General features: G+C 38.0%; 1 protein-coding gene across 1 annotated transcript in view; it reads right to left on the bottom strand.

The window, feature by feature from the left end:
• Positions 1-17,467, bottom strand: part of LOC122745646 (collagen alpha-1(XXVIII) chain-like) — a 63,068-nt gene that overhangs the window by 34,216 nt on the left and 11,385 nt on the right. Inside the window, exons 4-7 of the mRNA XM_043991045.1 lie at positions 17,001-17,021; positions 14,346-14,402; positions 7,584-7,628; positions 2,779-2,847 (exon numbers count right to left, since the gene is read on the bottom strand). Coding sequence (XP_043846980.1) covers positions 2,779-2,847; positions 7,584-7,628; positions 14,346-14,402; positions 17,001-17,021 — 192 coding nt within the window. The remainder of the gene's footprint in view (positions 1-2,778; positions 2,848-7,583; positions 7,629-14,345; positions 14,403-17,000; positions 17,022-17,467) is intronic.

Genomic DNA, 17,467 nt, shown 5'->3' on the forward strand with positions numbered 1-17,467 from the left:
CTTCACAGCTCATGGAGTAATTCTTCTCTGACACAGTGCATCTAAGAACACACGAGTTGTAGTGCCAAGTATGGTTGCTTTTATTTAAGGTCCTTTACGTTGTTGTAGTTAAGGTACAGGTGGTGAGTTTGACCTCTACCAGATCATCCTTGGTCTGATATAATCCAGAGTATTGATAATTTATGTGTGACAAAGACCTTGCTAGTGTTCCTTCAAGCAGTCCATGATATTGGCCAAGTTGTAGAACATTTTTCTAATTGTTTATACTCATTTAAATATGGCCTATAGGTTTCTGGAAAGAGTCAAGTGGTTAGAGATGTACCATTGCTTAACCAAATGGAGAAGTGATCTTAAGATAGGTAGTAAATATGCTGTTCTATTGTGAATAAAGATACTGCCATCCATTAACTAATTCTCTGACTAAAACCTTTAATGGACCAAAACAGCTTTGTCATTGAGTTATGGGTGACCACAAATATGGGCACCATTAGGTTCTATATGAAGATAGAGGACTGTTTTATTACCTGGTGATCTATCATGTGTAGCTCCCAAGGCCACTGTGCTGAGTCAGATATAATCTAACTAGGACTTCCTGGCACTCTATTGATGTTCATAAGAAGCTGAGTATGGCATCTTATAGTGAAAACAAATATTTCTAAACAGGAACTTGCTTGCTTTTATATAAGCTACAAGACAATTCTTAAACAGTTTTTAGATCTTAACACAGTAAATCAGCTGGCATTTCAAGCTGTAGATGTTGGCTTATGTTTTCATTAACACAAGCTTTTTTAATAAATTAGATTTAAACCTAAAGTAGATAAATAAATTCAGTTACTAAGGTACATGGTGTTAGCAAGCCTTGGTGCTAACACATCTAAGAATGATGAAAGTACAAATTATGAGCTTTCCTGAGGTTGCTTTCATTCAGATCCATTCTATAAAGTAGTTTCCTTTTAGATTTGGGACCTGTCATTGAGGAAATTTCCCCCATTTTCCAAAATATATAATGATCTTGACTGAAACTGCCAATAACTAGTTAATTTTCCATTTCACTCTGCCTAAGCAGACATAGGGCAGCTAGGTGGCTAAGTGGATAGAGTGCTGAGACTGGAGTCAGGAAGACTCATTTTCTTGAGTTCAAATCTGACCTCAGATACTTACTATCAATGTGACCCTGGACAAGTCACTTAATCCTGTTTGCCTTAGTTTCCTCATCTCCAAAATGATCTGGAGAAGGAAATGGCATACCACTACAGTATCTCTGCCAAGAAGACCCCAAATGGGATCATGAAGTGTCAGATATGGCTGAAAATGACTGAGCAACAACAACAAAAAGATATACCTAATCTACTTTATGAACTCTTCTACAAACTACTATAGAAGTAATGGGAAGAGTGTTGGGTTTGAAATCATAGGACCTGGGTTCAAATCCCAGTTCTCCCACTTGCTACTTGTGTGACCTAGAGAAAGTCACACTTCTCTGGGTCTTAGTTTCCTTATCTGTAAAATTAAGGGTTTGGATGAAGTGATTTCTAAGATCTCTTCCAACTCTAGATCTCTGATAGGGGTAATTATCCTTTTTTTTCTTCTTTTTTGTCAAGGACCCTTTGGGCAACTTGGTTAAGAATACAGACCCTTTCTCAGAATAATGTTTTGTTACTGTAAGTCATTGAACAAAATGCTAAATTTCAGAGTTCAGTGAAAGTAATATGTAATTTTTTCTCCCATTCAAGTTCACAGACCCCCTGAAATCTATCCATGGACACCTTTGGTTCATGAATCCCAGGATAAGATCTTCTAATCTATTATATGGTCATCTATGTGTTCATACAAGGTCATTTTCTTAGTGAGTGGAAGCATTGGCAACCATGAACTAGAATGAAAGAAGGATGAATAAAGAATACTAACTATATTAGACTATATACACTTTAAAAGTGAGCAGCAGCAAGGTGTACTGGATTAGAAGTCTAGCCTTGAAGACCTGGTTCAATTTTTTTTTTAAATAGTTATTTGAATATTGGATAATCACTTAACCTCCAGGTATTCCAAATGTCTTTCTAAGGTTACAATCACCGATGAATTGCTGATCTGTACCAGTAGAAGACATTTCTATATCAAGGTTCATACAAATAGAAAGCACCAAATAAAACTCCCCCTATTACTTGTGAGTCATAAATTATAGAGATATGGCCAATGCTAGAGTGAAATGTTTGAAAATCTTATGCACATTGCTATTATTTCCTACCTGGTTCAGCCTCTTACTGAACTTTGCCTTACACAGGTTGTGACCATGAGTCAAAAGTTCTTTGTTTACTTTTAAAAAAAAGTATTTAGTCTTACAACTCAATAGGAAAGTTTTAAGGCGCATACTAGAGGAAGACATTCACCCAGTAATATGACTCTGCCAAGTACAATTTTGTTGGTACCTAATGAGCACTGCCACAGTAGTGGCACAGCTGGCAAAGCACATAATTTTGCAGCCAAAGTAATAGAAAATGAGAAGTTTGTATTTGCATATCACATCTGCATTATGGCTCTATTATGCACATCTACTTCTGCATCCGCATAATAGAAGACAAGGAAATCTGAACGGCTTTTATGTCCTTTGAATAGAAATGAGATTTCTGTATGGCTTCATGTCTATGATGCCATTGTTCTATTGTTCTTTGAAAAATGCCAAAGCATATAGATTAATCCCAGCTCTCTTGTTACTCAAATGTTAGAAATGTTACTCAATAATCAAACCAGCTCTTTACTATTTAAAAAATAATTTCTTACCTTTGTTTGAGGGAGTTCTTTTACTGGAGGACTTCTTTCTCCTTGGACAATTTGATGTCCCTGAGATCCCTGGCCAAAAAAAAAATCAAAGCATCTTGCCATTTTGTCAAGTAAAGAGTTTTTTAAACATTTAATTTGGTGATATTTCTTTGTACATTCATACATTCTTATGACTTATTAAAATAGAATTACTAGGGTGAGTTATAAGAGTTGAATGAGGAGCTGAAAGACCTGGCCTGCATTCCCGGCTCTATTACTAACTCATAGTCTACTATGACACCCACCAGATCATTTTTTCTATTTTATTGGTACATACAAAGATATTTTGATAAATCTGAGGCTAAAATGATAGGAAAGGATCACAGGGATAGAGTTTTTTTCCTCTAGGGGGGAAAAATCATTTCTCTCTCTCTTTTTTTTTTTAGTGAGGCAATTTGGGTTAAGTGACTTGCCCAGGGTCACACAGCTAGTAAGTGTTGTGTCTGAGGCCAGATTTGAACTCAGGTACTCCTGACTCCAGGGCCTGTGCTCTATCCACTGCATCACCTAGCTGCCCCAATCATTTCTCTTAATATGAAGTCTGAGAGAATAAGGAAATGTTTGAAAAGTATCTCTGACTTCAACAGCCTATATATTAAAAAAGACAATTTGATGTAATTAGACTGCATTAAATCTGGTAATATTTTAATGGTACATGAACTATGTACCTAGATATACTTATGTATATATTGAAATATATTTTCTTTAAAATTTATCATTGAAAACATGGTCTGAAAGGTCATCTGGCTCACTGTTTTGCTATATAGTTCAAAATTGAATGTAGATAGTTGAATAAGTTTTTTTGGGAAGATTTTCCAATCCATTTTTACAGACTTTCAATAAAAATTTACATATAACTCTTTTTATATCTAAACAAGAATTATCTTGTTGAATATTAGTTATTAAAAATGAAGAAAAAGAAAGAAGATGAAGCATAAGGAAGGAAACCAAAAGAATGGAGATTTTCATCCCAATCTATTATTTCAACAATGTGGGATATTCCTAGCATGGAAAGCCCATCCATCAGCACAGATGAGAAACTTACCTATAACTTAACAGTTTTGGAAAGTTGCCTGTGCTTAGAGGGTAAGTCACTTGCATGTATTTCCACAGTTAGTATGTGTTAGTCAACAAGCATTTATTAAGCGTCTACTATAGGCTAGGCACTGTGCATACAGTAGGGGATACACTGGGGATTTTTTTTTTTTGTGGGGCAATGGGGGTTAAGTGACTTGCCCAGGGTCACACAGCTAGTAAGTGTCAAGTGTCTGAGGCCAGATTTGAACTCAGGTACTCCTGAATCCAGGGCTGGTGCTTTATCCACTGCGCCACCTAGCTGCCCCTGGGGATTTTTTTAAAAAGCAAGAAAGACAATCCCTTCTCTCAAGGAGTTCACAGTCTAATGGAGGGGACAACTTGCAAACAATGATGTACAAATAAGATGTAGACAGGATAAATTGGAGATAATTAACAGACGGAGGATACTAGTGTTAAAGACAAAGTCTTCCTGGAGAAGGAAGGATTTTGACTCAGAATTCTGGAAAACCGGGAAAATCAGGAGGTGGCGATGAGGAGGGAGAAAATGAAAATGCTGGGAGTTAGGAGATGGATCGTCTTAGCTGAGGAATGGCAAAGAGGCCAATGCCATGGAATCAGAGTAACTATGGTGAGTAAGGGATAAGGGAACTGGAAATGTAATAGGGAATTGAACTCCAAAGAATTTTATTTTTGATCTAGAAGGTGAAAGGGAGCCACCGAAGTTAATTGAATAGGTGACATGGTCAGACCTGTATTTTAGGAACATCAAAAGCAGGATTTAAATACAGGTCTTCCTGACCTGAGAGTCAGTCTTTTATCTACTATACCACTGTGCTTCAAAGTGTGCTAAGTAATTTCCATACATTATCTCATTTGAGACTTCCAGCAACCCTGTGAGGTAGAAACTACAGTTATTATGATCCATATTTTACAGATGGGGAAACTGAGGCTCAGAGAGGAGAAATAACTTTCTTTTTGTCACATCGTTACTAATTGCCAAAGACAAGATTTGAACCCAAGTCTTCCTTGAATCACACGAAACAAGAGCTTTAGTTACTATTTGTGGGCATACTCAGCTAACAATTGGTTCCAGTTTTATTCTTAACTGGCAGGAAGGTTGTAGGAAAGCTGACTGATTTCCCTCAAGTTAGATTCTGAAGTCTCTAGTAGGTCATGTAATTTTATAGGCTTGGTTTGCTGTGGATTATCAATGCCATATGAGCAATGAAATCCGTATTTCCAAATTCCAGATCTGAACTATTATAATGTACCCGGATTGAATTAAACAAAATTTTGTCCAGTAATATGCTGTTGGTACATAGAATGGGTCTGAGAGAGCTATGATAGCAAGTAGCTAATGACAAATACTTTTAAGCCCAATTGAGTTTTAAAATTGTAGTCTGCTGGTTTATTTGCATTTCATAATCAGGAAAAACACTAGCTTTTGCTCTGCCTCTTGCTCTGCTACTCTCATGGAATTCCTGCCCATGGGTTGTTGGGAGGACCAAAGGAGAGACAATATGTGAAAGCACTCAGAAACTGTAAAATATTATATAAATTTAAGCTAATACTACTCAAATCTTGCTCCTTGCCATGATCAAACATGTTTATTTTCTCTTCCACATGTAGTCTTTTTTGATCAAATGGATCCTCTCGACCCTGTGTGTCAAAGGAAGAGAATACAGCTGTCATAAGGCAAATAGATCATGAAAAAAATATTGAATGCAAGGGTTTTTAACCTGTTGTCTATGAATCTGGTTTAATATTTTAATAACTATATTTTAATATAATCGGTTTCCTTTGTAATCCCACACTTTTTCTATGCATTTAAAATGTTATTTTGAGAAAGGATCTATGGACTTCATTAGACCAAGGAGGCCAGGACACAAAAAGGATTAAGAACTTATCAAGAAATAGGCAAAAAAAAAAAAAAAAAAAGAACTTATCTAAGGGGTGAGAGGGTGTTATTTTCAGCATGTAGCTAAGTTTTGTGAGACATGACTTGACAACAGTTATATCCAAGCTATTAAATAATTAATTGTGGTATGATGGCTTCTATTATATTCCAAGTATGTTTAAAAATCACCTTTATTAGTTTTGGGGGGAGTGAAAGACCTATGAGATAGTGATCTTGTGTTCTCAGCCAGAGTGCTTGATTATGGAACCCTCACTCACCTGTACATCTAGTAGCTGCTGTGATGTTACTCATTCAAGCAAGTGAACTCAAGATGTTTAAGACATTTGTAAACCCTTATGGAAGTAACCAAGCCTTTAAAAATTCTCTTAGAATCTTACATTTAATTTTAGAAGGCCAAAGAGAATTGTTGTTGTTCATTTGTGTCCAACTCTTCATTTTGTGACTTATGACTAGTGTTAGAGTTGCCTTAGTTCTCAAAATCAACTGAACCATCTAATTCATGGGTTTTTTAAATTATTTTTTTAAGGCAATTGGGGTTAAATGACTTGCCCAGGGTCACATAGCTAGTAAGTATCAAGTGTCCGAGGCTGGATCTGAACTCAGGCCCTCCTGACTCCAGGACCAGTGCTCTCTATCTACTGCGTCACCTAGCTGCCCCTTAATTCATGTTAAACATAAAAAAAAAATCAATCTGATTTCCAAGCTGAACTCAAATGGGTGTTTCAAATACCTTCCCCAGGTGCAAAAGAGAATGGAACCTTTTTCCACTTCCCTTCCTGATTATCTGCTCTGCTAATCAGTTGCCTGCTGTTTGATACCAGCCTTCCCACTATTTGGCTTTAGGTGACTGCACACTCTTCCCTTCCCCTGCCCCCCATAGAAAACAGGTCTAAGTAATGTCAAGGGAAGCTCTCCTCTTGATTTGCCTTCTGTTCTTTTTTCTCTTCTTTGGGATATATAAGAAGGGATTAACTAATATAAATAAGAACTGTTACATCGATTGTTTTTTGGATTAATATAAATTTGTATAATTTTTCAGAAAGGTGAAATTTTACTGCCATAGGATTAATTTTTCAAAATGTCTTTGACTATATTTTTCTTTATACAATGTTCCTGGATTCTTCTAGGTCAGGTCTTAAATTGGGGTCCATGGGAAAATTTCAGAAGGTTGGGGAACTTGAATGGGGGGAAAAATGACATAATTATTTTTACTAATCTTTATAGATATAGATTTACTAACCTTTATAGACTTTATAGATAAGAAATTAACATTTCCTTCAATTATTTAAAAAGTGTTGCAAGAAGGGGTCTAAGACACGAAAATGGTTAAGAACCTCTACTTTAGATAAAACTGATCCCAACACCCTCCCTATTCTCTGAGTCCTTTGTTTACTTCTTCTGTACCCTAATTACACTGTAATTTATAGAACAGTTACTTGTATAATCTTATCCTCTTTACTAGATTGTAAACTCCTTGAAAACAGGTACTCTGGTGTTTCTTATCTTTCTATCCTGAGCACCAAGCACTTTGTACTGTATATGCTTCATTGGTAGCACATGCAGATATCATAATCCCTCTGCTTCTATTCATGATTCACCGTGGCCAATGAATCACCTGGTAGCCAGCCTTCTGTTTATTAAACACATAGGAGGCATTTGATGAAGGTTAATTGAGTTGGTTTGAATAATGTGACTGTTTTCATGTGATGCAGTATTAGCCCTATAGTTACTTCAAATATACTAATATTAAGGGATATGTTCACCATTTGGAGGGGGATGAGCTATCATAATAAAGAAGGCTGATACATACCCAGTCACCTTTTGTCTCTGGATTGTCACAGTCACCTCTTTTGCCCTTTGGAAGAGATTATAAGTATTATATACAACCTTTTGGTATATAGCACAGCATTTACATTTTAAAAACTCATTTCTTAACATCTTCCTTTTCACCACCAGTGACAACTGATGACCAACTTCCACCAACAGGAAGATGGGTACAAAAGTCTTGGGAATGACAGTCCCCCTCAGACTGCTGGTCCTACTAACAGTTTGAATCATCCATTCATTATTCATGTTACAAACTATGCTAATAGTCACATGTATCCTATGGAAAATTCTGGATTATCATTTTTATTTTGTAAAGAAGATATGGTAGCAGAGATATTAAGGAATACATTCAAGTTAACATCAGAGATATAACTAGCAAAGGGAGTTTGGCCCCAGAACATGACATTTGGTAAAGTTGATGTTTCTATAGTGGTTGACACCTTTTTTTGGGCAGAGCAATGAGGGTTAAGTGACTTGCCCAGGGTCACACAGCTAGTGTCAAGTGTCTGAGGCCGGATTTGAACTCAGTTCCTCCTGAATCCAGGGCCGGTGCTTTATCCACTGTGCCACCTAGCTGCCCTCATGGCTGACACTTTTTCATCTAACCCTGGGTCCTCCCTGAGCCTGTACAGCACAGCCGTTATCTTCAGGGTCTTGTCACAATTACACATGTCTGGACTCTCCTCTGGGCCATCCTTCCCTCAATTGTTTTGCCTTAGGTGAAATTAGTTTTAGTCTTAGTTATGTCTTACATGGTCCAATTTGAGGGCCCAGAGCTCTTAGAAGTCCTGTTTTCAATGAAACTACTCTATAGGTTACCTAAAAAAGGAAAGTCATAATTTTTCTTCCCCCCCCTTTTTTTTGTGGGGCAATGAGGGTTAAGTGACTTGCCTAGGGTCACATAGCTAGTAAGTGTCAAGTGTTTGAGGCTGAATTCAAACTCAGGTCCTCCTGAATCCAAGGCCAGTGCTTTATCCACTGCGCCACCTAGCTGCCCAAGTCATAATTTTTTATGTACTCATGTGGGATGTGTGGCAAGATAAAGCAATGGTGTGGGAACAATAAAGTTATTTTTTTAAAAAAAGTTTTATTTATAAAAATTAACCAAATTCCACCTATTTCCCATTTCTAATAAAAAAGAAAGAACAACATATACTTTGAAACAAATATATGTGTACAAATGTAGACATGCACATACACACACACACACACACACACACATATATAACAAGCATTTATTAAATGCCTACCATGGTAGGCATGGAGCTAATATTATTTTATTTGATCTTTTCAACAACCTGGGGGGTGGGGAGGTGCTATTATTATTCCCATTTCATAGTTGAGGAAATAGGCAAAAAGAGGTTAGGTAACTTCCTGGGGTCACATAATAAGTCTCTGAGGCTGGATTTGAACTCTGGTTCTCCTGCCTCCAGGACTTGTACTCTATCCATATACCATCTACATTATCAGATAAAACAAAGTCCCACATTGGCAATGTGGTTAGGTTACAATGGGAAAAAGGGTGAATGCCAAATGTTTAAAAACCATCCAACAATCTTTACTTTTCTTCTCTTCCTGGAATTCCATTGAGACCTGCTGAAATGTTAGAGACGGATTGGTTACTGAAAGGGCAGTGGTCTGACTTCACTTAAATAATTACAACTATCTAGTATATTTTAATAATAAACTGTGTAGGATAATTGATTTGAAGCTAGAAAGAACCTTATGAGATAATCTAATCCAATCCCTACATTTTTACAGATAAGAAAATTGAGGCCTAGAGAGGTTAAACAACTTGTCTAAGAACAAATGAGATAATATTTGTAAAGGATGCATGACACAGTTCTAGGGGAACATATTGAGAATCTTGCATAGATCACATCCATCTGAAAGATTACTCTGAAAATTGCTTCAAGTTAGGTCATTTATTTAGGAGCCACAAAACTAAGCAAGGCTCTATATACAAATACAAGCATGAAGTCTAGTGAAGAAACATTCGATAGACCTTCAAGAAAGAAGATATATGGGCGGCTAGGTGGCGCAGTGGATAAAGCACCGGCCTTGGATTCAGGAGGACCTGAGTTCAAATCCAGCCTCAGACACTTGACACTTACTAGCTGTGTGACCTTGGGCAAGTCACTTTACCCTCATTGACCTACAAAACAAAAAACAAAACAAAAATAAAATAAAAATAAGAAGATATATTATGAGTCTCTCTTCCATACTCTGATATTATCTTGAAACCCATGGCTGAACTGTGAGCAGCAAGTACAGAAGTCATTTGGATCTAGTCCCAGTTAAGGGAGAGGTCACAACCTACTGGCCCTACCACTCAAGGGTCACCTTGAAGAGCCACAGAAAATTCCAATGACTGAGCACTGGTATTACCATAGAAGAGACACAGCTCCTGTTTATGCTCTGAGTCCTTCATTCTCTCTGTCTTTCTTTCTTGTGGTTGAACTGAAATATATTGATCCAAACAGGAGAGTTCATTCATTTTGTGTATAGCCTGGTATATTCTTTTCTTTATAACTTTTCTGATTTCTGTTAGTTATTGGCTTGGATGTTGTTTAATTGCTATTTGTTACATGTGGGCTTTGTGTAACTGGTATTTGGTAGGAAGGGAGTTAAGCCTTGTGTAGCAGATGCTTTCTTCCCTTTAAGGGACAGTGATTAGAAGCACAACTTCAAACTAAAATTTTTTTCCCTCTCAGACTAACAATAGAAAGGGGGCTGTTTGTGGGGTTCTGAGGAGCCACTAGCTACACAGGTAATGCTGATTTGCAGTAAGCACCTTCAGAACCTGTATTTGTTTGCCACAGTTGGGTCAGAAGAAGACACAGCAGATCCAGACTATGACCAGAAGCAGAAAATTACACAGTAAACTTCAAATCTCTATTATGTTCACCTTACTTAAAAAAAAAAAAGAAAGAATAAAATCATCCCATCACTTTCCAAGCTGTCCCACTTGTCTGCTTCTTTTTGGCCTTTTGTCTGTTCTCTGAATTAAAAGAAAAAAAGCCTCCGTGTTGGGTGATAACTTTGATTTTCCAGACAGTAGGGTGTTGGATGATTTGTGGCCAATAAGACAAGTGGAAGAGTATTGGCATTAAAAGGATGGGTTTTTGTTTTGGGGAGAAGCTTGGGAATCATGAAAAGCAACAAGCAATTTTGGAAAGGCAATTCAGCCCACTCTTTATGACTATACTCTTGCTCATACAAGACATAGGCAGGAAATACATGCAGGTTATATAATTTTTTCTGGCACTCTTGATTGCTGTGCAAAGCTGCCTCACTGGAAATGTCTGTTCTGCTCTCAGGCTTTTTTGCCTCTGTCTCAGTCTCTTGGAGACACTGGTGTTCCTGAAAAAATTGTCCCAGTTTGGCCTCCGGCTTATTCTCTCCTGGATTTCAATTTGGAACCTATCCCTCTTTTCTTAGCAGGGAAAGTTTTCTCTTAGTCTTGGTAATTGTCCTAATCATAGTCACATATTAGCCCTTTCTGTCTGTCTGATGTACTCTACACATAAAGGCTCATGGTGGCTGGGAGGCTGCCAGACTGCAGGTCTGGCTCTCCCTGAAGGGGGCTCCAGAGACCTCAGAAATACAGTGACAGATGGTGCAAACATCCAACTGGAGCAACTGGCCAATTAGAACAAATCTGATCCCAGTAGACCCAGTGACCTGCTCTGAGCTAGCTTTGCAGCCTTGGGAGATATAAACCCCTGACTCTAGCACTGACAGGAATCAGGTATTACCAGTGAAAAAGTAGCATCACTGAAAAGGCATCAAGGAAATTTGTAAATGGAGCAATACAGTTATACAGGTAGCAAGAACAAAGGATAAGAGACCATTAGACCATATGTTCCATTGGTACCCTAATAGTTTTCTTTTTCTTTTTCTTTTTTTTTTTGGGGGGCAATGGGGGTTAAGTGACTTGCCCAGGGTCACACAGCTAGTAAGTCAAGTGTCTGAGGCCAGATTTGAACTCAGGTACTCCTGAATCCAAGGCCGGTGCTTTATCCACTGCGCCACCTAGCCGCCCCGGTACCCTAATAGTTTTAAGAGACTTAGAGGAAGGATCAACTTTCCCATTTTTGTTCTGCTTGTGAGACAATTTTGAGGTTGGTTAGGGGACTGATTTTCAAGATGTTTAAAAGGGAGAGGATACCATAAGCTAGGAGAAAAAAACAACAACCTTCAATCTTATTGTTACCTAAAAAGGCAAGAAAACGTCCATAACTACTCCCTTTCCCCATATTCTTTTCTCCACAAAATCTTTGCAACTCAACAATGAGTACTCCTTTTAATTACCTTCTAATTATTAACCTCATGTTAGTGCAATGCCCAAATGGAAAAATTTCCTAGAAATGGTAAGGCTCTTTAGATGTTCGTAGATGGCATTTGGCTGACTATATTCGTCACCAAAACATGGTCCTTCCTCCTAAATGATACAAAATACAATCGCTAAAAAGAGTTTGACCTAACCATCTACAATGAAAAAACCAGTGGATGAAGAATGCCCATTTTCTAGTCTATGATTTACAGCTGAATGGACAGTTCATAGGGCTGGTCCATCAACATTCTGGACTTGGACAGATACTATGAATAGTCGATGAACTAAACAGGAATGGAAGAACAAGCTGGATTGCCTTTGGGAAATTATTCTTTGCTTTTATTTATACCAAGTGTCTCCCTTAAACAAAGATCCACCATTTTAACACCAATATTATTACTATGATACTGTGTGGCTGGGAGTTATGGAATATGACAGTACCTGAAGAATTATAATTTTAGGTCACCCAAAGGGTAATGAAGAGGTGCATGGTAGAAATGAGTAAGTTGTAACACAGGAGCTGTTCCAAGAGAAGGGCAATAAAGAATGTCATCAGAGATAAGAGTAAAGGGAGTCTGGCGGGTCGCATAAGGATAACCTGTATGGGGACTTATATAGAATCAAGAAATTGAGAAGACGGACCTCATGCACACTGGGCATATCACTTATGGAGGATTTTGGGGAAGACATGGATGAAAGTTACATTGGATGAGGACTGGTTGAGATTTGCAGCACTGGAGGGAGTACTCACATCAATAAGGCCACAGATCCACGGAAGAATCCAAGTATCATGGATTACCAGGGTCAAGAATTCATCATCCAGTGGCTGGCCTCTCTGTACTTAGCGAGGCTAGTCCTTAGACAGAAGGTAGAGTCTGTTGCTGGGATTGTACCATTAAGCCTTTCTAAGATGGTCGATCATACCAGAGTTTGGGCTTTGCTGGCTTAGCTTTCTGGAACCTAGGGTCACCCTCACAGAATGATGAAGTAGGAGTATGATATGTTGTGGAAGGAAATACTGGTATCAAAACAAAAGGTTTTTATGTTAGGAGGTGGCTCAGAATTGTTGAAAGTACTGTGTACTTTATCCAATATAATCTAAAGGATGATGGTGTGGAAATTTATTGTGATTTGGGGACCCTGCCTTTGGGCTGAGATTAAAAAAGCCTTAGGCCTTCAGGGGTTTTTTCTGTGTAAACTAGGCTAGGGCCTCTCCCCCTCTGTTTCAGCTGCAGGGAGGTCTCTGAGCCAGACTAAACTGCGCAGACAGAACCCTGAGTCACGGGTGTGGCCCCATTTGCACCACGGAAAGGCCCACGAAAACCCTCAGGGACGCTGGGGAGACGGTACAGGAGGGAGAAAGCAAGGAAGGGCTACAATACAGAGACTCTAGAGATGCCAGGGGGTTGGCAACAGAGGTGAGGATGCTAAGGGGCTTTTCAGGAGGGTCGACCAAATGAAAGGGGCTTGGAGTTAGAAGAAAGGAATGGAACAGTAAAAGTGAAGCAGGGGAGCTGGAGTAAAGGAGAAAAAGAGGGAAAGTTGGAGAAAGCTGGAGCATACCCTAAGGCAAGAGGCGGCAATGGCCCTTATTATATTAAAAGCAGATAGGTTGTATAATTTGCATTTATTAACCCTTATCTTTTACATTGATTTTTATAAATAAATTCTGCTTTGATTATTTAGGTAAGAGCCTTCTTAATCTTTTACTTACCAATTTGGGAGCTGAGTAGTGTGGAGGAATTTTTGAACGGCCTTCCTGGTCCTGAGGTCTTCCTGGTTCTAAATCTAGCACTCTATCTACTTCATACTGCCTCTTCAAGGTATTTACAAGCCTTGGGAATTGTACCTGAAGGTGAAAATTCTACCACTGAGCCACTCTCCCTCCCAACCAATTCTGGGTCTGGCTTATTATTCATCTGCAGTGTTTATAGTGTATGATACTTATTGGTATGTAAATGATGACTCTCAAATGCTTACGGGTACCTGAAAAGTTTATTCTCTGAAGTGTTTTAAATAGTTTTCCCCTAAATAATGCATAATTCAGAGGTGAACTTCAGAGGAATGTCTTTCCTAATGCTCACAAAAACCAAGCTAGTGGTTTTCTGTATAAAGTACAGTTAACTTAAACTCTGTTCTATCTATACAGTGGAAAAGAGAAAAGGAAGTTCAGCAAAAACCTGCTTAATTCTTATCAATGTAGGTAATTAATATACAGATTCAGGACAAAAAATTCATTTGTAGAATAGAAGTGTCCACCCTAACTAGATGATTAGCTTAGATGTGGTTTCCTAATAATAATGCCAATTAATTACAAATAAAGATCATCCAAGAAGAACTGGCTTAATTAGACTTATTTGTAATACCAAAAGGGAAGGAGAAACACAAAAAGTTAAAATTACTTACAGCAGGACAGGGAAAGTCGCTTTGCCCTTTCTCACACAAGCATGCAGAAGTTTTAAGGCACTGAAAAAAATACCTATGGTCAGTAAGGACATTTAAATGGAATTGATAAAGAGAAAATAAAAGGCAACAATAATATAGAATCTGTAAAAAAGAAAGAAAGAAAAGCCTTTCAAAAAAGTTATCCAGAAAGAGGAATTAACCAAGAAAAATCAATGGGGACATTTTAAAATTTCAGGCACTACAAGGAAAAAAGAAATTTAATTTGTATCAGCACAATTTAGCAAAAGAAAAAACCGAGAAAGGCCCTATTTAGAAAGGTGTTAAATCTGTAAATTGGCTGGTCCAGAAGAGAAACACTTTCTGGTACCATGCTAATTGGACTGCATGTTTACTTGACTATTTATATTGAAAACAATTATTTTCAAAATTAGAAGAGTTTGGTTACAGCTTTGTAAAATAATGAAAATATTTTCCAAAAATTTTAAAAAAGATTTCTTTTTGACCTGGACCTTCAATTTCATCAGGATGGGGAACTCCTGGTGTAGAAACTCCCTCAGCAATTGCCTTAAAAATTTAGTCTTAAGAGTGTTGCCTGAGAGGTTTAGTGATTTTTTCAGGGTCATTAGGTCAGAAGTAGACCTTGAATATAGGGTTTCTCTGACTACAAGATTAGTTCTTCATCTACTATGTCACTTCACCTTTCATTTGAATGTTAGAGGATCACAAAGTTGTCATCAATAAGACCTATAATAATAACCAACCAATAAATAAACATTTATTAAATTCCTACTATGTGCCAAACACTGGCTCCTGGAGTTATAAAGAAAACAAAAGAACTTACATGGTAAAGGAGAGACATGTACATATAGATAGGTACATATACAAAATAAATCCAAGGTAATTTGGGGAGGGAGGCAGGCAGGTGTATGCTGGAGCCAGGTTGTGCTGGTTTGGGAGAGCTAATAGTTAAATTTTTAGTGAGATCATTTATTTTTGTTTTGTTTTGTTTGTTTTTGCAGGGCAATGAGGGTTAAGTGACTTACCCAGGGTCACACAGCTAGTGAGTGTCAAGTGTCTGAGGTCATATTTGAACTCCGGTCCTCCTGAAGCCAGGGCCGGTGCTTTATCCACTGTGCCACCTACCTTCCCCATGGTGTGATCATTTATTTATACCTCAGGAATTGGCAAATGTTACAAATCAGGAGTGATTTACCATTTTGTTGATTGTCTAAACTTAAGAAAGTGATGGAGAAAATGCTAGTAATGTAGATTAAACCTAAATGTTAATAATGCAGTTACCAGCACACTCCTGGATGGAGGGCTCTAGGAATAAGGAAGGAAAATCAGGAAAAGCTTTCCGCAGAAGGTGGCACTTAAGCTAAGCTTGAAGGAAACATGGGATTCCAAATGGTGGAGGTGAGGACAGAGTACATTTGAGGAATGTGGAATAGCCAATGCAAAGACCCAGAGACAGGAGATGGTACGTGAAGTGAGCAGCAGCAAAAGAGGCCAATTGGTTTGGCCTATAGAGAGGCATATGGGGAGAAATATTCTCATAACTCTGAAAAGGCCAGGGTGGACTTTAGATCCCAAATGAGAAGCTTATATTTTATTTTAGCAAGGTGGTGCAGTGGACAGAATGCAGGTCTGGAGTAAGGAAGTTGTTGTTTGGTTGGTTTCAGTCATGTCTGACTCTCCGTGACCCCATTTGGAGTTTTCTTGGCAAAGATATTGGAATGGTTTGCCATTTCCTTCTCCAGCTCATTTTTACAGATGAGAAAACTGAGGCAAACAGGCTTAAGTGACTTGTCCAGGGTCACACAACGTGTGTGTGTGTGTGTGTGTGTGTGTGTGTGTGTGTGAATATAAGGCTTCTGACTTCAGAACCAGCACTCTATCCACTGTCCCACCTATGTAAGGTAGGAGTAAGAAAGACCCCGAACAGGGTCACTAAGAGTTGGACACAACTGAAGAACAACAAAGAGGCAATGAAGGCACTGTGAGCAGAGAGAAAAGGTGTGCTATGAGATATATTGAGAATGTAGGAGTGTCAAGATTTGGCAATGGGACAGGTAAATAGGATGCAGGAGAATCAAGGATAATGCTGAGGTTGCAACCTGAGAGTGTGGAACGATGCCCTCAACAGAAAAACAGAAATATGGAAGAGGAATATGTTTAAAGGGAAAGAGAATGTGCTCTGTTTTGAATGTGGTAAGTGTGAGAAGCCTAAAGAACATCCAGTTTGAAATTTCCACTGACAGTTGGTGATATGAACTGGACTTCACAAACACTGTATTTTCCAGGTATAAGTGGAGAAGGCTCAGAATGGAATTGTAAGTCTGGAAGTCTACCTTCTCATTTTATAGATGGGATGACTGAAACCTAGAGTATAAGTGATTTGGACAAGGTTATGATTAGTTCACAGGCAGAAACAAAACTATAATCCAGTTCTCCTCATCTTAATGAATAAATTGCTTTTCCCACTACATCATACAGAAAACCCAAATAGAGACATTATAAAATAACAGTAATAGTTAAACATTTATGTGATGGCTTTAATTTTGCAAAGCATAATACACATACACATGTGTATTTTCTCATGCAATGAAATGTATGTGTACAATAACCATTTAGCAAGTTAACATAAATAACACTTACCTTTTCCTCAGTCAGTTCTTTCTGTGAATATAAAAAAATGAAATAAAAAATTTAAAAATAATGGGCCATTATCCACTTAAAGAGAAAAATACACCCTGTTAAGTGTATGATTATAAAACTAAAAATGTCGTCTCTGCCTTCTGCTGAAATAATAACTGATATTGTTCTCACTTGGCAAGCAATAGGGTGAAATTAACATAGTTTTTAGCTATGAAGAAAAGCTCATCAGCTTTGTATCTTGTGAGTGTACATTATCATACGGGCGTCTGTAGGGTGAGATGTGAAGTGAATGAAAGCCTTGAATGAAATAAGCCCCTGTTATACAGAGGCATCCCAGACTGGACAAAATTCTCCTAAGAGGAGGCTGACTAAGCAAATGTCCCCTGGTGTTTCAACTAATCTAGACCCAATGGCCTGAAGCCTTCATCAACAAAACATTAAACATTGATTTAATTAGCAAAATCTAT

This window comes from Dromiciops gliroides, chromosome 3 (assembly GCF_019393635.1).
Source record: "Dromiciops gliroides isolate mDroGli1 chromosome 3, mDroGli1.pri, whole genome shotgun sequence".
Classification (NCBI taxonomy): domain Eukaryota; kingdom Metazoa; phylum Chordata; class Mammalia; order Microbiotheria; family Microbiotheriidae; genus Dromiciops; species Dromiciops gliroides.